A 27,694-nucleotide genomic window follows, 5' to 3' on the forward strand; every position below is an offset into this window, starting at 1 on the left:
GCATTTTGAGCGAAGATGTGAATGGCGGTTGTGAGGGGGAATGCCTGAACATGTTTGAAATTAATCTTGGGCGTCACATTTTGCTAATTGGTTCCGCGTTCTGCTTCAGAGGCGGCGTGGTACCTGATCTCCCTGTGTGTGCGCGAGTCCTGGCTTGGGATGGGCGACAGCCCTCACCTCCGATCGCACCTCGACAGCTTCCTGCAGCTCGAGAGGAACACGCCTCCCTTCACGAGCGAGGAGCCAAGCGTGAAGAAGCATTCGCGCTCCCTGTCGCTGCTGCTGAGTGAGATGCGCGAGGCACTGAAGCAAGAGTAGCCTTCGCTGCCCTACGATGTTTTTATTATTTCTAAAGATTTTTTTAAGGAGGGAGGGAATCATTACTGATGACAGGCTCACATTGAAAGGCACTGGGTTTTTTAAATAGATGAACATAAATGCGCAAACTTGTAACACGCTGCACAGTTTTCGTTGGTTTCAGAGGCATTGGAAAGCCACAGACAATATGGAAGGCAGCCAAAATCAGCGCCAACAATTGCCCAACGTCTGCTGTCCTATATTGAGCCAACTCCATTCATGATTGTTTATACACGTGAGAGGTGACTGGAGTACCTGGAGAAAACCCACACGTGCGAGTGGTGGTGGGGGGGTATCACCCAATCCCCATACATATGGCATACAGATGGAGATTATCCTGCTGCAATCACACCCTGGCAAGCCAGCAGATGGCGAACTCGCAGCCCAGCAGGTTTGAGGTTTCACGATTTAGATCCACTGGCCCTCACCGCACCCACGGTGCTGGATTACTGCCATTGCTCCACTCACGTTCGGGCAAGTGGCACATACAATGACATGCAGATGTGACATGCAAATGGCAATGCAAGTTCACGCCGACAACTGAGTGCCTTAATTGGGTATCCTAAGTGCTTTTTGCCAACACAGCAATGCTCGCTTGCATGTCGATGGGTATTAAAAAAAAATACCCCCTATAATGTGTCTTAAATGTGCTGTTTTTACATTTGAATTCATGTCGTTGGTTACCAGTCTTGTAATTCGCCTTTTTTTATTATTATTTGTGCTTGTAACGTTATACTGTATGCGACATCATTATGCACAACACTGTCAGGTCTTAATAAAGCAAGAAACATGTCACCTACAAGTCACAATGAGTATTCTTATTCAGTGATGGATGAAGGAAAACTGATGAAGCATTCTCATATTTGCCTGATGATGAAGCTCTTGAAAGGGGAGTGAAAGTTGGCTGTAGGATAACAAATTTGCCAGTTTTTTTGTGAGTTAATCACTTTCCAGATTCCAGCATGGAGCGATTCTTTTTCAATGACTTATGGGGATGATTCATCTTTGGTTCTTTCGGTAAAGTCACGTAGAATGAGAATAAAATAATAAGTTAATAAAATAACAATAAAATTCTCACGACGTTTCGGCCACAACACAAGTGGCCTTCAGGTGAAAGGAACAGACCTGTCGGGACGACAGAGCTTCAATGAACGTTGTCAAGATTCGTAGTGTCTTTTAAGCTGGTTTAGAGAAGTGAGGCACCTTGACAAAGGGGTTTACATATCAAACAGGAGAATTTAGCATTGAAATAGCTGAGTGATTAGCTTGTGACTGGTCATAGAAATAGCTATGTTAAAGTCAACATCCACAGAGGCACCTAGTACAAATCAAACAGGAGAATTTAGCATTGAAATAGCTGAGTGATTAGCTTGTGACTGGTCACAGAAATGGCTATGTTAAAGTCAAAGCCTACACATCCACAGAGGCACCTAGTATAAATCAAAAGGAGAATTTAGCATTGAAATAACTGAGGGATTAGCTTGTGACTAGTCATAGGAATGTTAAAGTCAAAGCCTACACATCTACAGAGGCACCTAGTACATGGACGCCAAAGGAGCTGCAACAACTCGACTATCATATAGTAAACCGATGTGAAAAAACCTGTCTAAATTACATCAATATAATAAATGTCCTCAATATATTCTTCAATAAGCTGAGCTATTAACAGTAACTGGGTATACACTACACTATATAATGAATACCATATAGTAAACCAATAAAAACTAAAATATAAACTACCTCAATGTTATCAATAAACTCTATATTCTCCAATCAGCTAAACTACCAACAATAAGTCGTTATATATCACAATGCTATATGGCGAAAAAGATGGGTGGATTTTTACCCTCAACTTCAGCACCACGGATAGCTACGAGCCCCGTTCAGACAGACGAGTTCATCCATGGTCGGAACGGAGGAGGGGGAGAGAGACAGCTGCTAGGCGCTGTTATACTCCATGTTGTAAACCATGCCATTAACCGTGGTGTGAGAGGTATTAAGAGTCAATGCCCATGAAAGAGCTGCGGTCTGAAGGTCATCGTAAAATACAATTAATTAAGAATCGAAATGGTTTAAAACATCTTTCCAATGGTTACTAAGCCAGAATCCATCTTCTCGGTTGAAATTGTCTCTGTGCTTGTATATGTGAATGGCCTCATGAACGAATCTCTCATGGTAGCCGGTTGGTTTGCAAAGAACCTCCGTCTTGGAGAAGTCAATGCCATGTGAGCCCACTGAATTATAACAGTGATCTGCCACGGCAGAGGAGTTCATTCTACCGTGTTTCAAGTCTACTTTATGTTCGCAGATGCGGTCCGAGATATGTCGTTTGGTTTCTCCAATGTAGCTACTACCACAGAGGCACTTTAGTTTGTAAACTATATTTAGCAATAGCATCTTTTATAGATGGAACCAGATCACGGATTTTATGTACTGTGTTGAATCGGACCTGGATCTTGTGTTTATTCAGGATTTTTGAGATCTTTTTAGCGACCCCTGCAATGTAGTGTAAGGTGATGGTTTTGAGTGGCTCCACAAGAGGATCCTTCTTCATGACTGGAGTGATGGCTTTGCGGATTGTGTAGTCAGAGTAACCATTAGCCCTGAGAGCCTGGTGTACGTGCTTGAGTTCACTGGTAATGTGTTCCTGGTCGGAAATGCATTGGGCTCTATGGTATAGCGTCTTGATGAGGGAGTTCTTCTGGGATGGATGGTGGTGGGAATCCGGTTTAAAGTAAGCATCTGTATGGGTAGCTTTCCTGTAGATAGAGTGGCTCATTGCACCATCATGTCTCCTTTTAATTAAGACATCCAAAAGGGTAGTTTGCCATCTTTTTCGACCTCCATGGTAAATCTGATGACTGGGTGTATGGAATTGATGTGGTCGCGGAATTGGTCTAGAGCAGGCTAGCCATGTGGCCAGATGACAAAAGTGTCATCCACGTACCTCTTCCATAAGGTCGGTCATAGAGTGGCAGTCTGGATGGCGTCAGTTTCAAATTTTTCCATGAATACGTTGGCTACATCCGGAGATAGGGGGGAGCCCATTGGGGTGCCCTCAGTTTGTTTGTAGAAAGTTCTATTCCAGGTGAAGTTTGTGTTGGTTAAGCAATGTCTCACCAGGGGGGGTACATCAGTATGCAGTCCTTGATGAACCAGGTCTTCAATGATAGCGATGATGTCAGGTACCGGGACTTTGGTGAACAAGGTCACCACATCAAAACTGACAAGCAGGTCGTCTGGGGACAGGGAAATGCCTTTGATTATCGATACCAGGTGAGTAAAATTTAGTACCGCAGAGGTGGTTTTCCAATGAAAGGTCGCAGTATATCAGCAAGAAAACGTGCCAGTTTATAAGTGGGGGAGTTGATAGTAGAGACAATGGGACGAAGGGGTGTATCTTTACTCTTTGGTTCTATTCGGTAAAGTCACGTAGGTGAAAATAAAATAACAAAAAAATCACGACGTTTCGGCCACAACACAAGTGGCCTTCATCAGGTGAAGGGTCCGTACTGTCCAGAGGACAGCGTTGGAGTGAAGATAGCCAAGCCCAGGTCGCGTCCTTTAAGCTTGTTATCGCGGCATCTTTTGAGGAAGATCAGCGTCTCGATGAGCTTTGATTTCTTGTCCCGTTGTCTGTTGAAAGCTCTAACAGATAGGTGAAAGCCCTCCCCGTAGAGGTTATCAATTCTAGATTTGAAGCTTTCGTGACTGCCAGGATCCATACTCTTTGTTTTTTTTTGTTATTTTATTTTTACCTACGTGACTTTACCGAATAGAACCAACGAGTATGGATCCTTGCAGTCACGAAAGCTTCAAATCTAGAATTGAGGTGTATCTTCTTTGTGTATCTTTGGAAGGCAATATAATCTTGGTGGTCTGGTAGCAGAGGGTTTCAACGAGAACTGTTTGATCTCATCAATTAATGCTGTTGAATCAGAGATGATTTTGTTCGTTTTGGTAACCAGGCTGGTGGATCTCTTTTTATTTTTGTATAGCTGCCATCGATGAGTAGTTCTTGAATTTTGTTGTTATATTCTGTTTTGTCCATGATGACAGTGGCATTGCCCTTGTCGGCTGAGAGGACGACAATATCATCCCTCTTTTTTAATTGAGATAATTCAAAAAGTTCGTCTTTGCTGATGTTGCTGGGTGGCAACTTAGCGTTTTTTGAGGGTTGCAGCGATTTCAGATCTTGCTACGTCTGCAGAGATGTGACTCAAACCCTTGAGTGCAACGTCGACATGGGCAATGATATCATTAACCGGTATGTGTGTCGGTGTGACAGCAAAGTTTAGACCTTTAGCTAAAACGGATTTCAGACTATCAGAAATGGAACTGTTACTGCGATTAATTACGACTTTGTTGACGTCTATCTTTTCGGTGTGTGGATTCGATTTTTTGTTGGAGAGGTGATTGAATTTGGAAATCAAATTGTCCCTACTTTGGGTCGACATAGTCGCAGCCGAAGAGGTAATCATATTGTCTATATGTTCCCAATCCGATGTAGACATTATTGCTGTCCGTGTTAAGTGTGATTTGTAGAGTGTCTTGTCTAACTGATCGAGTTCGGTGCGTGTAAGTCGGATTAAGATCGTCTCTACTATCAACTCCCCCACTTATAAACTGGTACGTTTTCTTGCTGATATACTGCGACCTTTCATTGGAAAACCACCTCTGCGGTACTAAATTTTACTCACCTGGTATCGATAATCAAAGGCATTTCCCTGTCCCCAGACGACCTGCTTGTCAGTTTTGATGTGGTGACCTTGTTCACCAAAGTCCCGGTACCTGACATCATCGCTATCATTGAAGACCTGGTTCATCAAGGACTGCATACTGATGTACCCCCCCTGGTGAGACATTGCTTAACCAACACATACTTCACCTGGAATAGAACTTTCTACAAACAAACTGAGGGCACCCCAATGGGCTCCCCCCTATCTCCGGTTGTAGCCAACGTATTCATGGAAAAATTTGAAACTGACGCCATGCAGACTGCCAATCTATGCCCGACCTTATGGAAGAGGTACGTGGATGACACTTTTGTCATCTGGCCACATGGCCAGCCTGCTCTAAACCAATTCCGCGACCACATCAATTCCATACACCCAGCCATCAGATTTACCATGGAGGTCGAAAAAGATGGCAAACTACCCTTTTGGATGTCTTAATTAAAAAGAGACATGATGGTTCAATGAGCCACTCTATCTACAGGAAAGCTACCCATACAGATGCTTACTTTAAACCGGATTCCCACCACCATCCATCTCAGAAGAACTCCCTCATCAAGACTCTATACCATAGAGCCCAATGCATTTCCGACCAGGAACACATTACCAGTGAACTCAAGCACGTACACCAGGCTCTCAGGGCTAATGGTTACTCCGACTACACAATCCGCAAAGCCATCACTCCAGTCATGAAGAAGGATCCTCTTGTGGAGCCACTCAAAACCATCACCTTACCCTACATTGCAGGGGTCACTAAAAATATCTCCAAAATCCTGAATAAACACAAGATCCAGGTCCGATTCAACACAGTACATAAAATCCGTGATCTGGTTCCATCTTAAAAAGATGCTGTTCCAGACATACAGTACCCGGGCCTTTACAAACTAAAGTGCCTCTGTGGTAGTAGCTACATTGGAGAAACCAAACGACATATCTCGGACCGCATCCGCGAACATAAAGCAGACTTGAAACACGGTAGAACGAACTCCTCTGCCGTGGCAGATCACTGTTATAATTCAGTGGGCTCACATGACATTGACTTCTCCAAGACGGAGGTTCTTTGCAAACCAACCGGCTACCATGAGAGATTCGTTCATGAGGCCATTCACATATACAAGCACAGAGACAATTTCAACCGAGAAGATGGATTCTGGCTTAGTAACCATTGGAAAGATGTTTTAAACCATTTCGATTCTTATTTTACGATGACCTTCAGACCGCAGCTCTTTCACTGGCATTGACTCTGAATACCTCTCACACCACGGTTAATGGTATCGTTTACAACATGGAGTATAACAGCGCCTCGCAGCTGGCTCTCTCCCCCTCCTCCGTTCCGACCATGGATGAACGCGTCCGTCTGAACGGGGCTCGTAGTTATCCGTGGTGCTGAAGTTGAGGGTAAGAATCCACCCATCTTTTTCGCCACATAGCATTGTGATATATAACGACTTATTGTTGGTAGCTTAGCTGATTGGAGAATATATAGAGTTTATTGATAACATTGAGGTAGTTTATATTTTAGTTTTATTGGTTTACTATATGGTATTCATTATATAGTGTAGTGTATACCCAGTTACTGTTAATAGCTCAGCTTATTGAAGAATATATTGAGTACATTTATTATATTGATGTAATTTAGACAGGTTTTTTCACATCGGTTTACTATATGATATTCGAGTTGTTGCAGCCCCTTTGGCGTCCATGTACTATGTGCCTCTGTAGATGTGTAGGCTTTGACTTTAACATAACTATTTCTATGACCAGTCACAAGCTAATCCCTTAGTTATTTCAATGCTAAATTATCCTGTTTGATTTATACTAGGTGCCTCTGTGGATGTGTAGGCTTTGACTTTAACATATCCATTTCTGTGACCAGTCACAAGCTAATCACTCAGCTATTTCAATGCTAAATTCTCCTGTTTGATTTGTACTAGGTGCCTCTGTGGATGTATAGGCTTTGACTTTAACATAGCTATTTCTATGACCAGTCACAAGCTAATCCCTCAGTTATTTCAATGCTAAATTCTCCTGTTTGGTTTGTACTAGGTGCCTCTGTGGATGTGTAGGCTTTGACTTTAACATAGCCATTTCTGTGACCACTCACAAGCTAATCACTCAGCTATTTCAATGCTAAATTCTCCTGTTTGATTTGTACTAGGTGCCTCTGTGGATGTATAGGCTTTTGACTTTAATATAGCTATTTCTATGACCATTCACAAGCTCATCCCTCAGTTATTTCAATGCTAAATTATCCTGTTTGATTTGTACTAGGTGCCTCTGATGACGACCGTTTGTGTTATGGTCGAAACGTCGTGAGAATGTTTATTGTTTTATGTATATTTTATTATTTTATTGTTTCCCTTCAACGTGACTTTACCGAAAGAGCTAAAAATATGTTTCATATTGTTTTGGGGGGGGGGGGGGCGCAGAGCTTTGTGACGTCATATTAGAGGGGGGGTCTGACTTTTTGTGACGCCGTGTGACGATGGGGGTGGGTTCAAAAATTGTCCAAAATCGCGTGACGTCATTCATGGACGGCCCCTATGGAGCAAGTAACTTTGCACTTCCCCAAATATAAATTTGAAGGCAGTACAGGTATATCTGAAATTCACCAACTCTCAGACAAAGCAATAAAATGTTAAATTCACTTAGACAAAGGAAATCATCATCATATGTGCTTTTTTAATTTGACTTGACTTCACAAACACAATCTCCACGTCTCAGGGGAAGAAGCTTAATTTGACATGCAATGGTGATGGAACATTTTCACGAAGCAGTCAAGTCAACATAACTCATGGAAATGCACTTGAGTCGACATTAATCCAGCTCCTGTGATTACAGCCTCCTAGCAGCGAACGACATCAACTCTTTCTATAAGCTGTGGAACGGGCAATTGGGATAGATTAAATGTACTTACAGTACACCATACGTTTGCTATATTCATCCCGTAATTATACGATGCATAAAGTAAATTACCTTTATGTTGTGGAAGCCTGTGATGGGCAGAAACAATTAAAATAGGCTCAGAAGACAGCCTTGATGTTACTGTCTCCTAGAAGCAGCTGCTGCTCCCAACATTTTATCTGCCACCACTTTGTTAGAAATGAGGAAGTCTGCATTTCCAAGAACCAGAATTAATATTAATGTTTATCGTGTCCTGCCAACAGCCATGTGGTTTTTCCCCGCTTCGAACGGTGAATACATGGCTCATGATGTCGCCTGGTACGTTACCCTGACGAAGTTCTCCAGAATGCATACTCTTAGGAACCTGCAAAGAGATCAGTGTTGCACGGTCTATGTTTCACCGGAGAGTATCCCCACTTCCACGTGTTGACCTTTAATCTGCCGTCTCCCATTTAAAGACGTTTTAAACACCTCCAGGTCGACCAGTCGTTTTGTTTGTGTCTGCACTGAGATGTTTGTCAAAATTGATGTGTTTTTAACGTCCTTGCTCAGTGAGCAGAATAGTGTGCATACGTAGCGCTGTAAATAGGGCTACATGTATAAACGCCGGACCTCTGGGCGGCTCGGGAGCCAGTCGAAGACTGAAGACCAGCTAGCTAGGACCCTGGGACTCACCTGACCCGCCGTCCTTGCAAGGGCCGGGTCTGAGTGGGCGCCAGTGGTGCGACCCTAGAACACTCGGGGCCCGACGTCCTTGTAAGGGCCAGGACCGAGCGGGCCAGTGGTCGGGACCTGTACCTTGGCTGGTTCAGGTCAGAACAGCCTCCTCTAGGTCACCCCTAGCCGGAGGACCCAGAGACCGTAGCCCCAGGAGTAGGGCACGTCAGTCCGGAGGCGGTGCCTCCTTAGGCAGCGGGTGAAGGGGCCGTAACCTCTTCAAGTGTTAAGGGTTCGCTACGTGCTGTATCGTAGCCATTGTTAATAAACGTGTTGCCTCCAACCGTTCGTCTCCACTCTCGTAAAAACCCACACTACACATAGAATGCAGCGAGGAAGCTTTTTCAAATTTTCAGGCGGCTTACAGCCACAGCGTGGCCCTGTAGCGGATGTATCATGTCTTCCGCCTGTCTTGGTCATTCAGTTTTGCTTACAGCTGCAATCTAGATATCTGGCCTGGCGATTTTGGAGAGCGAATACAGATTGTTTAATTTGGTTTTGGACATGCAGTAATACATACGCAGCTGTCATTCAGCACAAGGTGCAGCTACTGTGCATGAGCTGGTCTTTCCCACACGACACAACTAAACACAAGATGCCGTTATGTTTAGTAACGTGTCTGCATCGTGGAAATAGGACAGAGACTTCATTGACCTCAGACTACTTGACCTCAGACTACCTCAGACTATCATTCTGGTCTGTTGAGTTCTTACCTGGTTAAGCCAAATAAAACCGAAACAGATCATATAAACTCATTTTTACTTAAACAAGTACTGTCAGTTTATTGAAATTACTCGATCTGAAAAATACATTTAACATGTATTTTATGAAATATATCATTTAATCCCCCCCCAGGATTTCACACAAAGTATCCAGATCCCAGTAATCTTCACAGATCGCAACACCCCCCCCCCCTACAAAAATAAAACCCGCCCACGCGTAACCCATGAATCATGAAAACGTGAACATATTCCCCTTTACACCATATCCCCATAATTTGTATAGTCATAAAGTGTAAGACAATCAAACTTTTGTCCCCATATACACGTGAACAAAGCAAAATGTTTATGGTTGTTCCATCGTATCTGCTGGGTACTAAATTTCGCTTTTAAAGCTTTCGTGACTGCAGGGATTCATCTTCTTGGTTCTTTCGGTAAAGTCACCACGTAGAATGAGAATAAAATAATAAAATAAAATAAGACAATAAAATTCTCACGACGTTTCGGCCACAACACAAGTGGCCTTCTTCAATATGTAATATCACAAGTCAAATAGTTTATAATCTAAAGTATAGGGTAGTGTAAAGCAACGCATTGTATAATTCACGGTGGAATTTGTCTATGATATGATGTTATACCATGTAGTTTAGATTGGAAGATATAATATTGTAGTGTATAGTAGTCCAGTTTATAGCATAGTCATGAAGCTGCTCAGGACACAACAGCGCACCTTGGCTGTTGTACTTGCCCATTTTATCCCTCTCTGTCTGTGTTCCCAGCCCCCCCCCCTCCCTCCTCCTCTCCGGAGCTGATGACATTCGGGCTCCTGTTCTGACTCCGCCCACACAACTTGATAGATGCGTTCCTTGCATTCCTCTCTGCTTGTGTTTCCAGCCCCCGTCCCTCCTCCTCTCCGGAGGTGATGCTGGTAACGTGCAGGCTCATGTTTTAACTCCGCCCACACAGCTTAATAGACGCGGTCCATACATGACGGCGCCCATTCGAGCTCTGTCTTCCGTACAGACCTGTCTCTTCACCTGAAGAAGGCCACTTGTGTTGTGGCCGAAACGTCGTGAGAATTTTATTGTCTTATTTTATTTTATTATTGTATTCTCATTCTACGTGGTGACTGTACCGAAAGAACCAAGAAGATGCTGGGTAGTAGTCTATTTTTTCGATTTAATTCCCCCCCCCCGCATCCCCAGCGTTTGGCATTGCTGCTGCATTGGCATCGTTGCTTCATTGGCATTGTTGCTGCATTGGCGTGGTTGCTGCATTGGCATTGTTGGTGCATTGGCATTGTTAGTTAATTGGCACTCGTGCACCGCCCGTGTTTCCGAGTTAACGTCCCCCCCGCATCCCCAGCTCTCTCGGCCTCCCACTTGCAGCCCCGCCCACTTCCCCCCATCCAGCTTCACGTCCCTCTCCGAGCGTCCACGCAACGCCCCCCCCCCCTTCTCTCTCCCCCCTTGCCCCTCTCTTATCTATATAACCTCTTACCACGGCATCTCTCTCCCACTTCAGCAAACAAATATATTGCTGTGGTTTTTCCACCTAAAGATGATTGCTTGTGTTGCAATCGAAACGTGGCGATTTGCTTTTATTTGATTTTATTTCTAACTACGTGACTTTACCGAAAGAACCAAAGAGGAAGGAAGAAAAATGTTGTACTTGGTCTATGAGTTATTTTTCTGGTGCCCCCTTATCCAAGCATAACCGGTAACGAATGTATCTGCAATTGTTTCTGCCTTCTGGTCAGGCATGGGACAAGCTATGGGCCAACATGAAAAATACTCCATGCCAACCAACAGGTAGAGATTGCCCGATGTGTGTTTTTGGTAGGGATCCAATAATACCCAGCACAAAGAGTTCATTAATACGTGACACTGGTATTGACTGCAGTGGATATTGTATTGGACAAAGAGACGCTTTACGGTTTGCACAGTCTTCACATTGTGCAACCCGCTGAGCCACAGCAGTCATTCCCCACCAAAAATATCGTAAGCGCATAGTATTTAATGTAGTTGACGCTACCATGTGTAACAATCTTCGTTTGTGAAATTCGTGGGGAACGACCATGCATCGTCGCTGTCAAGGGAGCCACCAAAGGAGATGTATGTGGTGTGGTGGGCTTGCACCATCCAGCAAAAAGAACCCCCTACCTCTTCGGTGGTGCTGGACAGTAACGCTGTGGTGGACGCGAGCAATTCCATGGGGGGAACGGCCAATTTCATTTGACTTTTCCCCTCATGGTGCTTGTAGCCACCACAGCGGCCAATGGGGGCTCTGGATGAGTGCGAGGGGTTGGTGACACCTCTGCCTTCAAACTAACTGCCACTAAAACACGTGTTAAAAATCTAACTAAACTTGTGCCATAGGCCCCAGGGGGGCAGGCGTCTCCTGGCAGAGCCAGGAGACTGAATCCTTACCCTCGGGGTTCCTCCAGAAACAGAAAAAAACCACTAAGGGTGGCTATGTGGAATGTTCGAACGCTCAAAGCGGAGGAGAGGCTGCCACTCCTCTGTCGGGAGTTGGACCGGTACTGCCTGGATCTCTGTGGTATTCAGGAGGTCTGATGGACAGGCTCTGGCTCCTGCCGCCATGAGGGGTGGACAGTCCTCTACTTGGGGTAGGAGACTGCCAAACAACAGAGAGTGGCTCGTCTTCTGAACAAAAGAATGAAGGGGGTGTGGGAGCATGGCGGTGAGATGTGGGAAGCTGTAAGTCCCAGGCTACTTTTGGCTCGCCTTCCCATCAACCAGAGGCGAGGAGTGGTGGTCGTGGTTACTTATGCCCCCACCGAAGAAGAACATCCATGGAGGGATGCAGGCAAGGCCAATAAGTCAGATGCCTTCTATGACCTCCTGTCACAGGTGCTAGCTACAGTGGCCCCTCGGGATAGAGTCATCTTGTTGGGTGACTTCAATGCCCGGGTGGGTCAAGATGCTGGCACCATGATTTGGAGTGATTGGAAGGCATGGGCCAGATCAGCTCAATAACAACGGCATGAGGCTGCTAGACTTTTGTACAGCCCATGGACTTGGTAATTTCCAACATGCTTTTCCAGCATCGGCGCATCCACCAACATCATGGACGCAGGCCGGGTCCAAGCAAAAACATCTGCTGGACTATACAGTGAGGGAAAAAAGTATTTGATCCTCTGCTGATTTTGTACGTTTGCTCACTGACAAAGAAATGATAAGTCTATAATTTTAATGGTAGGTTTAATTGAACAGTGAGAGACAGAATAACAACAACAAAAAATCAGAAAAACGCATGTCAAGAATGTTATAAATTGATTTGCACTTTAATTAGGGAAATAAGTATTTGACCCCCTCTCAATCAGAAAGATTTCTGGCTCCCAGGTATCTTTTAGACAGGTAACGAGCTGAGATTAGGAGCACACTCTTAAAGGGAGTGCTCCTAATCTCAGCTTGTTACCTGTATAAAAGACACCTGTCCACAGAAGCAATCAATCAATCAGATTCCAAACTCTCCACCATGGCAAAGACCAAAGAGCTCTCCAAGGATGTTAGGAACAAGATTGTAGACCTACACAAGGCTGGAATGGGCTATAAGACCATTGCCAAGCAGCTTGGTGAGAAGGTGACAACAGTTGGTGCGATTATTCGCAAATGGAAGAAACACAAAAGAACTCTCAATCTCCCTCGGCCTGGGGCTCCATGCAAGATCTCACCTCATGGAGTTGCAATGATCATGAGAACGGTGAGGAATCAGCCCAGAACTGCACGGGAGGATCTTGTCAATGATCTCAAGGCAGCTGGGACCATAGTCACCAAGAAAACAATTGGTAACACACTACGCCGTGAAGGACTGAAATCCTGCAGCGCCCGCAAGGTCCCCCTGCTCAAGAAAGCACATATACATGCCCGTCTGAAGTTTCCCAATGAACATCTGAATGATTCAGAGGACAACTGGGTGAAAGTGTTGTGGTCAGATGAGACCAAAATGAAGCTCTTTGGCATCAACTCAACTCGCCGTGTTTGGAGGAGGAAGAATGCTGCCTATGACACCAAGAACACCATCCCCACCGTCAAACATGGAGGTGGAAACATGCTTTGGGGGTGTTTTTCTGCTAAGGGGACAGGACAACTTCACCGCATCAAAGGGACGATGGACGGGGCCATGTACCGTCAAATCTTGGGTGAGAACCTCCTTCCCTCAGCCAGGGCATTGAAAATGGGTCGTGGATGGGTATTCCAGCATGATAATGACCCAAAACACACGGCCAAGGCAACAAAGGAGTGGCTCAAGAAGGCGCACATTATGGTCCTGGAGTGGCCTAGCCAGTCTCCAGACCTTAATCCCATAGAAAATCTGTGGAGGGAGCTGAAGGTTCGAGTTGCCAAACGTCAGCCTCGAAACCTTAATGACTTGGAGAAGATCTGCAAAGAGGAGTGGGACAAAATCCCTCCTGAGATGTGTGCAAACCTGGTGGCCAACTACAAGAAACGTCTGACCTCTGTGATTGCCAACAAGGGATTTGCCAAGTAATAAATCATGTTTTGCAGAGGAGTCAAATACTTATTTCCCTCATTAAAATGCAAATCAATTTATAACATTTTTGACATGCGTTTTTCTGGATTTTGTTGTTATTCTGTCTCTCACTGTTCAAATAAACCTACCATTAAAATTATAGACTGATGATTTCTTTGTCAGTGGGCAAACGTACAAAATCAGCAGGGGATCAAATACTTTTTTCCCTCACTGTATAGTGATGGAATAGTGGATGCGGGCCCATATCCTTGACACCAGGACCTACTATGGAGCTGATCTGCCCACTGACCATCGGCTTGTCATCTGTAAGATGTGCTTGCCATTCAAACCCACAGTGGCCTGGTCTCAGCTAGCTGATGAAAGTTGTGAGAATTTTATCATCACTTGCAGCTGGGGTTTGCATCCTCCCCCACTCCTCCTGATGCCGAGGAAAAAAGGTGAGGTTTAGGACCGTGGCTCATGCAGCTGCAATGACTGATTTGGGTGCATGGTCCAAACCTCCCCAGAGACCCTGGCTGACAGAGGAGGTGTTCCAGCTGGCTGAGAAAAAGCGACAGGACCACTCTCACAATCTACAGCATCCCACGTCAGAGAATGAGGCTTACAGCAGCCTATACTCGGGAGGTTCAGAGAGCCGTGCAACGTTACAAGGATGGGTGGTGGTCGCGGGTCGCTAATGAGATGGAATCTGCCTAAGTAGCCCGCGATAACACATCACTCTTTAACTCCATCAAAAAGTAACTTGCAGTGCTAAAACTATCACCATCATTAGGAAAAAGAAAGGTGATCAAATCTCCAACCCAAAGAACAAGTTTGCAGATTTGCTGAGCATTTTTGTGAGATCTTGAGAGAGGGGGAATCCCTCAGCCGGGAAAACATCATGTGGCAAAGTGGGATGACCCTCCTGAGGCTGCGGTGCCTCAAATATTGGAAGAAGTAGTCACCCCCTGTGATTGGCTGGCTGAAGTGCCATTTGTTTAGGAAGTACGGAAGGTGATCCAGAGTCTGAGACCAGAAAAAGCACCAGGCAGAGATAGTGTTAAAGGCGAGCATTTTGGCTGACAATTCAGTGTCATTAGTGCCGCGGTACGGAAAGATAAATGGAGATGGGCGGTTTGTGTTGAGGTGAAATTGAAAAATAAAGTTTACACACACATAGACAAGAAATGGAGAGCTAATCATCATCATTTAGTACAATAAAATGGATGGTAATCTTGTCGAAGTAGTTAAACAATTTCAGACGCAACCCTATTTTCCCCAAAAGGTCTATAAACGCAATAATACCCAACATTCAATTTTCCAGGAATTTAACCCCCGCGTTTGGGGAGGTCTGCCTGTATCAAAATTCAGACCGACCTCATGGCAGAAATATTGAGATATTTACATGGAAAATGTTATGAATCATTACAAATATATGAATATTAATTTTAAAAAGCTATGCAATAGTTGGTTGTATACATATAATTACAAACTAAATAGAGAATATACTGGGGGAAATCATACCCATTCAAGTGACATCGGAGCAATATAGCCACCCCCCTTTTTCTAGGAGCCTAAATCGGAATGTGGTGGTGGTCTCGACTGCAGCACAGCGTTGAGGCTGGTCCAGAAGACGGCGCGTTTTCTCTCCTCCGTCGGCCACTCCAGATAGGTCTTGTTGCTCAGGAGGCGGCGGAGTTTGCAAAACTTGCTTGGCAGCGAGCCCTTGGGCAGTGGCTCGAGCAGCAGCAGAACGAGCGAGTCTTGGTTCTCCTCCACCATGCGGTGCTGTGCAAAGTATAGTTCGTAGTGGCACCACTCGCTGTTAACAAAGTTCCTGGAGAGGACGAACAGGGTCTTGGACGACTTCTCGATGCACTGAATGATGTTGTCTACGATCCAATGTCCAGGTGTGAAGTCTCGCTCGTGGATGCACAGCCGCAGGTCAGGGTTCGAATGCTCAAGTGTCGGGACCAACGTGTTCTGTACCCACTCGGAATCCAGGTGGCTGTAAGAGATGAACGCGTGATACTGGAAAGGGAGATCCTCTTCTCCTGAAATTATTTTGTATCTCCTTCTCTTTGCAGACACCCAAATAAAACCCATGCGTATGTACCATATGGCATCAAAATAATGTCCAATGCCGATGACAAGGGCTATGACGACCACTGTAACAACAACACTGACAGAAATTGCAATTATTCTGTCGCAGTTTAAGATATTAGGGTTGAAGTAATCCATTTCCTTACCAGACAAATATTCTGGGTAGCTGCATGTGTAATCGTTTGGCCAGCCATTTAGAAGTGTCTTATTAAAACGTTGCCGGAACCAGTAAAGGTCACACATGCAGTAAAACGGATTGTTTCCAAGGGTAATTGACTTGATTTTCTGGAGGTGCTGGAATGTGCCTTGACCAATGATGCCCACAGCATTATAGTCCACATATAGTACCTGAAGAGATTGAGATTTTACATCAGAAGAAATATATTTTATGAGATTCCCAGTGAGATGGAGCTCCTGCAGAGATGTTGCATTGGTCAAGATGTAATTGGGAAAGCTCTCCAATCTTGTGTAGGAGAGGTCTAAAAACTTGAGGTTGGCAGAAGTGCAGATTACAGACTCTTTACTGATTTCATTGTTACGAAGGATCAACCTCTCGAGAGAGGATGGCCACCTACACTCTTCGATGTAATTAATGCCATTGTAACTCACGTCCAGTGAATTAATGCGAGGCATGAGGGACACCATTTCTGATATTTTCTTGAGGTCTTTGAAATAGTTGTGACTTATGATCAGTTCAGTGGCTTCAGGAAGGATCACCGTGTAATTACAGGAGTCCCACCAGAGGCCACCCTCATTGAGAAGATTTCTGGAGAAATCTAGCTGCTTAATGGCTTTCATCTTCATGAAAAAGCAGTCTACTTTGTTCATGCCCGTGTTGGATATCTTTAGTTGCGATATATTTGGAAAGAGTGTCATATTTACTATAAAAATAGGGTACGTCATATTTAGATGAAATATTGAATCTATCACTATTTTCTTGAGAGATGACCTTTTTGTTACATTTTTTACACCGTTAAATATTACAGGATAGTGGTCAGTGTAAGAAGAATTTTTAAATACAAGCATTGTCAACTCTGATAAATATATATTTTTGAGCAAGTTACTTACTTCTTTATCAGTAAAGTTTGCTTCAATTAGCGTCATATTTTTTAGTAAATTACTTGATCCAAGCCCTTTGAAGAAATCAATAGATGCGTTTTTGAGAGGATTGTTCAAAATTCTAAATATTTCAAGCTCAGAAATGTTTGTATTATTCAGGTCTGTCAACATTTTTGATAAAACGAGTGGGTCCTTGTCAACAGAGACGTTCGTGTTAAGTTTTTCCAGAGATCGCAAGTGGGTAAGAGCCCCAGTCTCGTAAACCCAAAGAGGTGAACCAGTGTTCAAGTTCAAGTATTTTAGGGGGACGCTTTCCAGTGCTTGGAAGTCAGACGCATTTAGTGTTGTGGTTTTTGACGTTCCGATGGTGAGGTCTCGTAAGTTCGACATTCTGGAGAAGTCCACTCCCAAAGCAAATGAGGTGTAGTTGTTCATGGAGATATTGAGAACTTGCAGGTTTGGGAGGCTACCAAGAGCCTCTCCAGGCTTCTCTGAGAGATTGTTCTGGCAGAGATCCAGGTAATATAAACGTTTGAGGGTGGCCATTGCTTGGGGATGTATCTTCTGAATGTGGTTAAAGGCCAAGGTGAGTACTTGCAGGTTTGGGGTACTGGAGAAATCCCCGACTTCAAGAGCCTTTATGTTGTTGTAGGACAAGTCGAGACGAGTGATATCAGCTGAGAGACCCCGAGGCACGTGTGTCAGCCCACGATGTGAACAGTCTGCAGTTCGACCCTCGTCTTTGATGTGGCAGTGTGAAGCAGGATCGTTCATCTCTCTCAATGAGGCTTTTATAAAACCCATTAAACAGAGGATCACAGGAGTGCACATCAACATTCTTCTGGCAAGCTTGACTTTAAAAGCCATCTGCAAGATAAAATATAACACCATTAGCAAATTCACCTTTTTTGTCAGTAGGCAATACAGTAATCCCTTGCCAACAACGAATTTACCAATTTCGAGATTTGAGTATACCCAGATTTACTTCTGTATATCTGTTTACCAACCACGAGCATCTTGGTTTGAGTTTGTAGTGCCGTGAATTCACTCGGACGACAACCGCCTTTCTTCCACTGTCACTTTTATTTCCATCGTTCCGCACACACTATAATTTCTCCTCTCCGCGCTCCGCCAACTCGAACACTCGAATTCCCCTCAGCACCGTCCGCTCATACTCCTTGTCTTCCCACACAGTCCCTTCTTCACTCCCCCCACACACAGTGGTTCTCTCTCTATCTCCTCACACACAGTGACTCGTCTATCTCCTCACACGCAGTGACTTATCTATCTCCACACACACAGTGACTCGTCTATCTCTTCACACACAGCGACTTGTCCATCTCTAACTCTCCCTGTACCTATCTCTCCCGTAATTACCACTCTGCTAACGCTAACTCTCCCTATCGCTATTTACTGTCCTTTGGGTTCGGCTCTCAATCTATTCTTCCCTAACATTTGCCGGCTCTCCTCTTCGCATCTCTCGCTGCTCTCCCCACCTCTCGCCAACAACTCCCCAACAACAACTCAACTCCCCGTCCAAATCGCCTCGCGTTTTATCCCCTTTCCAATCAGCCTTAATTAATTGCCACGTGTCTCGCTGGCATTTTTCCGCCAGCTCGCACCTGTCCAACGGTCCAGACTTCGTGACGCCGCCACTTAACGCTAACAGCCTCTCGACCAATCACAGCCCTCGTGCCATGACTCCCTTAATTACTTTGGTTTGTTTACGCCACCCGTGACTTCACCACCTGCTCGACCTTATGTGACCCACACTGTTTGTATGTCTGTATGTACTGTATATGGCCAATATACCCATGCGTATCTTTTACTCCACTACAAGTAAACACAATCGCATCCGCCATGTTGTCTCGCTGACTCAGGTGAGACGCGAGGCACCTCTGGGTCTGTCGCTACCCAATCCTCTTCCTTCCTTCTCCACATTGCTACCTCAACGATGGGTCAGATTCACGCTCCGTCTCACGAAATAATTGTACAGTATTTAAATTCACCAAACGCGGCCTGGAAATGTCAGTATCCACGAGCAAAGCACGGTGTTAAGGAAATCAAATGACGCTGTTAGTATGACGTTGCATTATTGCATGACTTCATTGTATTGCGTGGCATCATTGTTACAAATTTCGCAGGTCCGTGGTGCTGCTTAGCTGATCAGCTGCCCGTCTGTTTTGTTGTACAATACTATACGGTACATGTTAATTTTGCCCTTTATCATGGACCCAATGCTCGCAGAGAGTTGTGAAGGTGAATGTTGCGTCTGTGGCCCGGTGGAAGAGGAGGGTCGGGCTGAGCCCGTCCTCTTAGCCAGCCCTTTACCCATCATCTCGTCATCATCATCATAGTTAATATTAAAGGTATGTAAAGTTAATGTATATTAATGGTTTATTGTGTTGTTGTGCAATGTACTGTATTTTATTCGGTGTTTAGTTAATAAACAGTAAACTTCGTTAAGTCTGACCCTAACCCACTATTTCCCATAGGCCCATGTACTTTACCAACAGCGAATTTACCAATCCCTGCAGTTGGCAAGGTATTACTGTCTAGACTTTCGGCAATCACTCAAACGAGCATTTTAAAAAATATAGTGTATAACTACTTTACTGAGCTTCCAACATTACTTTCACATCGATAATTTACACTAAATGTGATGTTAAAATGCAATGTGGTGTTTAGCCAATTTTAGTTGTGGTCTAAGTTTTGTATAGTGCTGTACTAAAAAAGGAGTGAGTCGTGGTTAGCACGTTGCACTATGACCCCAGGAACCTAAGTTCAATTCCTGGTCAGAGATAACGGCAGTGGTGAGTAATATCTGATTTAGTGTAGGGCGTGCACATCATAAACTTGTACTGGCCAGCACGATGAAGTGTGTCCAAACAACATCCATGACCAACATGCCAAGTTGAGACCTTCATCCAGCAGTGGATTGACAAAGGGCTGTTGAGAATATTATTTTTATAGTCCTGTGTTGGCCACATCGTATTGTACCGTGATCCCACTCTGGACTTATTGGACCTACAAGGGTCACATTAACTCTGGCCGGACGCACATGATTATTGTGTTATGGTTTATATAGGTTTGAATTAAACTAGGACCCATGTCTTAAAGAGAGGGTCCTAGCCTACAGTATAAACATCTGGCTATTCACCAGCATTGGTTCAAGCAAACCTGGCTACTGATGAGCCACTGAATGTCGAAACCGACTCGGAGTTTGCTGCACTGAAGGTTGTGTGTGGCTGATGGGATGTAATTTTTTTAAATATATTTTTGCGCGAAGGGACATAAATGTGAATGAGGCTTATTGTCTCATTATCCTGGTTCTAGTTCATGCAGTATACAATGTAAAAAGGAGTTTGAAGGTGGCAAGCGCGCCACCTTAACATTTACTTAAAAAAGACAATTTACGTAGGCTTGATGCTATCATTTTAGCGTTTTCGTCGCACTTTTCCATCGCTATTGCTGGATTTAGCCCCGACTTTGATGTCCAACAACTCGCGGCAACAACTTAAATATTGACAAACTTGATTTAAATTATTTATTCAGGGGGAATATGAGGTGTCATCTATCTTTGCCTCGTTTCTCAATGAGGTTGGTTTCCTCCACCATGGATATTCACGTTCCTCAACGTTCCACGTGTGTCCCTCGCTCGGCGCTTGTCGCGTGTTGTTTATTCGTTCACGTGCCACGAAATCAACCGACGACCTTTGCGGACTCACGCACAGTTTCCACGCGACGTGGAAATTGTGCAAAACTCACTGCTTCAGAGACGGCTAAGCTACCCACGACTTCACGATACCGCCTTGCTAGATGTGATGAAATCTCTGGGTTATTAAAGCACTGCTATCTTCTATATCGCTGTCCCAAATGTATTGCAACGATAAAATACGTTTTACCGTTTCCCTTTTTTGATACCGCACTTGATTTATTTAAGTTTGTAAAGAAATATACGAATATTTAATTAGAGCAGTGCTGTATTTGAATCCTTTAACCCGGTGATCCGCAACCCTGCGTGTTCCCCACTCGTTACAAGTGATGACGTCACGGGGTTTCCCGCATGGCCTTTTTGTACGGTTTGCCTTTTTGTGTTGTTCTCTGGTCTAACACTGGTGGTGAGTCAAGGCCAGAAAGAAAGTTGTCTCTGGTGTAGGCCAATCAGTGTCAAAAGACAACGCATATATTGCAGTCACGAAAGCTTCAAATCTAGAATTAATGCATATATAAGAGCATGTTTGTTTGCAAGTTTTGACACAAGTATGTGTGATTAATGCAGACTTGATGGATTGCTATAGGTATCTATTTTGTGTTTGCACATCTTAACACCTGTTTTATTGCCAGAAAGGGTAAAAGTCTAGTCTTATGTTTTTATCATTGAGCTCTGGTTGCTGTAGCACATCACCCAAACCGAGCACCAGTTTTGCCAGCTCATGCCAGTTAAGGCCACGTTGCTTTCACTGGGCCTGCCTTCACGATTTCAGAAAACGTAGCCAGGTTTCTCCAACTTCTCTGTGATTGCCTTTCATCACTTCTCTCACCTCTCTTTATGTCCCCCTCCTTCTCTTCATTCACAATCTTCTCTCTGTCTCTCTGTTTGCCCTCCTCCCTGTGCCCAATCCCCTTTTTGATTCAAATCTTTCCTGGCATCCCACCACTGGAATAAACTTCCCCTGTACATTATTCATCACTGCCCATAGACTAAAACTGCCCATAGACTCAACACTGCCCATAGACTAACACTGACCAGAGACCCAACACTGCCCATAGACTCTATACCACACCATGGAATCAACACTGTCCCTGTACATTAAGCAATCCCCCTTCTTAACCCCTTTATATTCCACTCTTAATATCTTAATACTCCACCACTTGTCCATCGCCCATTCTCTTAATCTTCCCTCACTCCACCACCCTGTCCCGTCCCTCCCCTATAGCCCTTTCATGACCTCACGTGCCCTCTGTTATGGTCACTCATTCCTCAGCCCTTGCACTGCCCTTGCTATCTAAATCGCTCTGGTTTTATTACCGATTTTAAACTCTTTAAAGCGCCTTTAGCTAAGGTGCTCTAAAAATATAAAATAAGACGCCACTGCGTTGGCAGTGGTGCACAAGCACAAATAACAACACAAAACCCTCACCGTATTTGTCAATGACAACAACAACACTTTGGCTTTAAAAGGTAAAACAAAGCATTTACATTAGGGTAACGTTGCGGGCAATGGTTGTTCTTTGAAGAAGGGCCATTTTCAAAATCGTCACCTCTTGAGTCCACACACCGTGTTGTCGATGAATGCGTCCGAGTCTGTGTGCAATCCGGTTAACCTGCACATCGCCCGCACATCTCACCACCCGGGCCTCGACTCACGCACGCTGACCGCTGACCCCTTGGTCGGACCCGAGGGGGACGGCAGCTCGAGTTCTGCTCACCTCCGCAGCGTGGGGATGTAAGGAGGGCGACGGTTCGGTTGAGGCTCAGGTGGCAGTGGCAGAGTGGCTCCCTTGCCCCCCGATGAGGCCCAAGGCAACCGATTCCCCCTCTTAAACTGCCGCGGTCGCTGCGAGCGTCCAGAACAGGACGAGCTGCTTGTGGCCTCCCACAACGCCAGGCCACTTTTTATACTTCTGTCATAAACGTGACGTGGAAACACAAACAGAACACAGTTCTGCCAATAGCACCGAACGACTGTCGCCATCTCCAAGGTGATTATCACGGGCGCCGGCTGCTGCAACGGCATCGCCGGGGGTCAGTTGTGGTGGGTGCAGCTGTCGGTCACAAGGTCAGCGGTGGTAACGCGTGTCTCTTCACAGCAATCAGGGCTTGGGTTCATCGTACTGTATAGTTGGTGTCGTAATAATAATAATAATGGTGTACATACAGCATCATTCATGCAAACGGCACATTCCACAAATACACGGAGGTGTATATATATCGAGATGTTTTCAGTCAATTAATGAATGTTTACACGTGTGGAAGGAAACCGGAGCACTCGGAGAAAACTCACGCATGTGAGGGGGCAACACTAGATGACAGATGGAGATTAGTCCACATTCTGGCAAGCCAAATTATGGCACCTTCTCGACGTCCATGGGAAGGGAGTTTATCAACATCTGTGCATGATCCACCAACCCTCGCTGCTGGCTCCACAGTGCTGGGTTAGCAGCCATATGCAGCAGCGTACCCACAACCGCCACCTGCCATGGGATCGATTCCCACCTCTGGTTTCCAGATGTGTGGAGTCATGATTTTTAGATGTTGTAGTTTTACCCTGTGATGGACGCATCTGTGTTCACAGTCAGGATAGGTCCACTCAATTCACATGGATCGAGGCCAGAACAGTAGATCTTGGCACTGCAATATCACAATATTGCCGCAGTTGTAGTTAACAGGAAGAAGTGAACTATTACCATTATTGTTAATGGTTAAAGTACCGCATATCTATTTAATTGTAAAACTTTTTCTGAAAATACAGAAGTTAAATTCAGTTTATCAGATAACTCATACAAATTTATTCCCAGAAGCTATTGGGATTTGTCATTTTTGTATAAGTTTTCATGTGTAGAGACAAATATGATAAAGAAGGCATATCATCTGCTAATTTATTTTATTATAAAATCAGAATACCTCAAATGTTCACTGTTTACCACTGTAGGTATGCTAGAGGACTTGTACTGCAACTGCGGACATATTCACTCAGAACCAAACATGTCATCATCAAAATGACAATGGCCATTATTTAACCAGGAAAGCCTCGATGAGTCCAGATATTTTCTCTGGCGTTTACTGCAATCGGGCGAACAATTCCATTCATGTGTTGTTGTCATTGGGTAACTACACAGCCTCATGTGACCCAGGGACGTGCGGTCAGGGGAGGCAGGGGAGGCAGAGCCTCACCTGTCATACTCCAATGAAAATAGCTGTTACGAAAAGAAAAAATATAATCAAATCAAATAAATATTAAGATTTTTCCACTGATCTGTATTATAAATGTCATTTCTGTACGATTCGAATCATTTTTATAGTCAAAATCGCCAAATTTGTGGAGCTCCGCTGCAAATACAGGAAGAGACGAGAGGTAAGGCAGCGACGAGCTCAGCCTCCCCTTTGATTGCGCAACCCCTCAGAAACTCGATGGAGAGCGGGCAATAAGCGCGTGCCTGTTACTATCTCAGTATGTCACCAATGTAATGTTTGTAGACCCCTTCATTTCATGTCCTCGCCTTCCATACTCCAGGTAACTTATTTCACGTATGTGTATTAAGATATTTAGGCTCGCTGGTCTCGTCATGAAACTGCAATGAAAAGGCACCAGGGGAGGCAGCTATCACATCTGCCTTAATGAGTGAGGCCACGCCCCCCTTAGTGTGTGAATCTGGCTCTGACACTAGCCAGTGCCTCCCCAGCCATTGGCCTCACCGCACGTCACTAATGTGACCCCAACCCCACAAAGCCAAGGCAATGTGTGGCATGGCTGCCCTCGTATGTCACATGAGGATACACAACGCAAGCAGTGGGAACGGTCAGCACAGACTTGGATTGCGCGCTCGTTTCTCGTGAAGTGCATTTTGCGTCTGTTTCTCGCGTTAGTATTGGAGCCATTCTCAGCGCACCAATAGTCCAAGGCCTCCCCACGACACGTGGCCCATGGGGGTTTTTTTCCCCGTACTTCACCACGTTGGTCAGTGCGGGTTCACTGAAGGGTTCTGATATTACTCAACTCCACTGATGTTAGCCGCAGTTGGGAATTTAACTCAGATGGCCGAGTTCAGTGTACCAGCGCTCCACGCTTTGTTGTGTCGATTCACCTTGTCACCTTCAATTTAGTGCTCTGCACTGTAATAAAGAGGGTCTTTAAAAAAACACACCCGGACAAGCAAGCGCCCATATATTTTGTCGCTCTCTAAAGCTAACATTAAGGAAGTGGTTTTACAGTCCTAGTAAACAATACATATTTTTATAGATTGTTACCTGTAGTTTTGAACTGAGTGTTTTGTGTTATTGACATAAATATTAAATTCACAGCTGTGGATAAACACCAATTACGGAACGTTTCATGCATGAGGAAATACAAATGGAGAACACCAGAAAATTATCTAAAAATATAGATATATTTTTATTCCAGCACAGCTGCCAGAATGTTCTCATTACAATATCTTGTAGAACATCTCATCGTCTTTGTCAACATCCCTACTAAATGTAACAATTCCAGTAGCATTAATTTTAACAGAATAAGGTAATGTAAGTGTTGTGTTATCATTCATGTTTTTTTTATTATAAGGACTATGCAATACAGACATAGACATAATGTATGACATTATTGAATTTGTTAGGGAAAAACACCGTGCACCATCATCATGCATGGTGGCGCAGTGTTGACACGTTACACAGCAATAAGGGCATAAGGCGCTGAGTTCGATTCATGACTCGGGCACCTTTCAATGTAGAGGTTGTATGTTCTCCCCCTGTTCTGCATGGGTTTCCACCAGGTTCCCCAGTTCCCTCCCATAGCTAAAATAAACCCCCATACAATGTAACTGGTATATGGCAAAAACATCCCCAATGGTGAAAGCTGCATGCAAATGAGTCACAAATAGCAGCATTGCCCACTACTGCGAAAAAATTGCCAGGACCCCCCTGAAAAAGTCTTGAGACTCTGCGAGGCTTTCCTACATAAACCAGCGTTACAACAATCATCACCGGCGACTGCAATGTGAAGGGTGGGTAAATGGTACAAAGACGAGAGGGTAGGTTCGGTATTTGAACGAGGGAGAATATATTCGCGGGTTGTCACCAGCAGAGTTGAGCACCTGCTTCAAAATACTAGTTTGCAAAATAGAGATGGAGGAGTCCAAACAGAGAAATTAGAAATGAAAATTACTTCCAATGGACTAAGTTCCAGATTGTCAGTAATGTCACCTTACCCGTTAAAATGCAACTCTAGTGAAGACAGGCTGATCTAATTAGAAAGCAAAGCTAATTACAGCAAGTCCTCGCTTAACGCGTGTTCGCACCACACATTTTCGCTATAACGTGTTTTTTCCATTTGGGACCATTCCGCACAATGTGGAACATGCACCATTATAATGCAGAACACACCTCGTTACGCGGAATGCGCACGTTATAATTTGGAACGTGCACCATTATAACGCAGTTTCTAAGCCGTCGATGACGAACTACTTTCTTGATCTGTATGGCTGAGCTGTAGTGATACAGTACGTGGAATGATACAATAACGCGGTTGAATACCCTCAGAGATTTGTCCCGCCATCTCGCTGTGTGTGCGTACATGTTATCTCGCCAAACTTTTGTCACAACGTGAAGTCTACACGAGCAGGGTGGGGGATTTAGAGAAGCCCACGCCACTGCCAGGCCCTCGTGCACCATCACCGCGAGTCTCAGCGGGCAACTCCTCTGGGATTCGTGTCGCGCGGTCCTCTACCATGCCGCCGGCTCGACTGGGCCGGCCCGCCGGCTCGACTGGGCCGGCCCGCCGGCTCGACTGGGCCGGCCCGCCGGCTCGACTGGGCCGGCCCGCCGGCTCGACTGGGCCGGCCCGCCGGCTCGACTGGGCCGGCCCGCCGGCTCGACTGGGCCGGCCCGCCGGCTCAACCCGGCAAGTCTTGCTCTCTCCCCCGGTGTCCTGTCTCCCCTGCATGGGAGGACAACGCTTCCCCCGAGCGCGCAGGGGCTGCTATCCCGGTTACTACCGGAGGCTGACTGGCAGCAGCTCCCCGCCCCACACGGGGGGTAGACCCCCCTCTCGGACCTTCCTCGAGCTGCCTCTCTGCACCAGAGAGCTCGGCCGACTCCACGGCCGACTCCACGGCCGACTCCCGGAGCGAAGCGTGGGGGGAGGCTGCGAGCGGAGTGGTGGCCCCGAGCCGCACTCGCCTCAAGAGCAGCCTTCCTAAGGGGTACTCCTCCTCCCCCTCAGAGTGCATCGGCATACACTACAAGCTCATTATCCCACACCTCGGCTGGGAAACCAGGGGCTAATATTCCATCTCGCATCGTTGAGTAGGAAGTGCCCGTGCGATTGTTGCTTTGTGCCTCTATTGGTGCTCTTTTTATTTCACGCTTTCATTTAACTTACTGTCTGTTGTCGTATCCTCAAATCTTGTAACTAAATTTGTACCCACTTCCCAATGTGGTATCGACTGCAAACTTGGTATACTGATGGCAATACTATATTCTATCATAAAAAAATACATATTTTAAAACATCATTTTTTATATGTTATGTTTCGGCTTGGGTCTAATTGTCCACGCTAAACTCACGTTGGCTGTAAATCACCACGGTCCCCTTACGTTATGGCAAGCTTCGGGGCCACTTCCTGGAGTCGTGGAGTTCTTCCATTACTAGTACATTTCATAAAAGCGTGTTTAAAAAAAAGTTTTGTTTTATATTACTTGTGACGTCAATGCTGTGAAACCACAGGGCGCCTGACCTCTGGCAACTTCCTCCACTCGTGGGGGTCTTCTGCCTCTCTGGTTCTCTTCCTCCGCTCCCGTTCTGGGACATCATCGCCGCATCAGCCCTTCACCAGTTGGAAACACCTCTCGCACTGCCTCTCAGATCTCCACCCTGGTTCGTCCATGCTC

General features: G+C 45.2%; 2 protein-coding genes across 4 annotated transcripts in view; one reads left to right on the forward strand and one right to left on the reverse strand.

The window, feature by feature from the left end:
• URB1 (URB1 ribosome biogenesis factor) overlaps positions 1-1,152 on the forward strand; it is a 67,586-nt gene extending 66,434 nt beyond the window's left edge. For all 3 annotated transcript variants that reach the window (XM_032946575.2, XM_032946573.2, XM_032946574.2), the window contains exon 42: positions 110-1,152. In XM_032946575.2, the coding sequence (XP_032802466.2) occupies positions 110-318 (209 nt within the window). In that variant the 3' untranslated portion in view covers positions 319-1,152. The remainder of the gene's footprint in view (positions 1-109) is intronic.
• An 11,488-nt stretch (positions 1,153-12,640) lies between these two features.
• Positions 12,641-22,692, reverse strand: LOC116938853 (toll-like receptor 2). The gene is made up of 2 exons (XM_032946572.2): positions 22,523-22,692; positions 12,641-17,956 (listed from the first exon to the last, which is right to left on the reverse strand). Exon 2 carries the CDS (start codon positions 17,954-17,956, stop codon positions 15,494-15,496), a length of 2,463 nt encoding a protein of 820 aa, XP_032802463.2. The 5' UTR covers positions 22,523-22,692; the 3' UTR covers positions 12,641-15,493.
• Between the last annotated feature and the right edge of the window lie 5,002 nt (positions 22,693-27,694).

This window comes from Petromyzon marinus, chromosome 4, assembly GCF_048934315.1.
Source record: "Petromyzon marinus isolate PM22_M1 ecotype Great Lakes invasive population chromosome 4, UKy_Petmar_22M1.pri1.0, whole genome shotgun sequence".
In the NCBI taxonomy this organism is placed as follows: domain Eukaryota; kingdom Metazoa; phylum Chordata; class Hyperoartia; order Petromyzontiformes; family Petromyzontidae; genus Petromyzon; species Petromyzon marinus.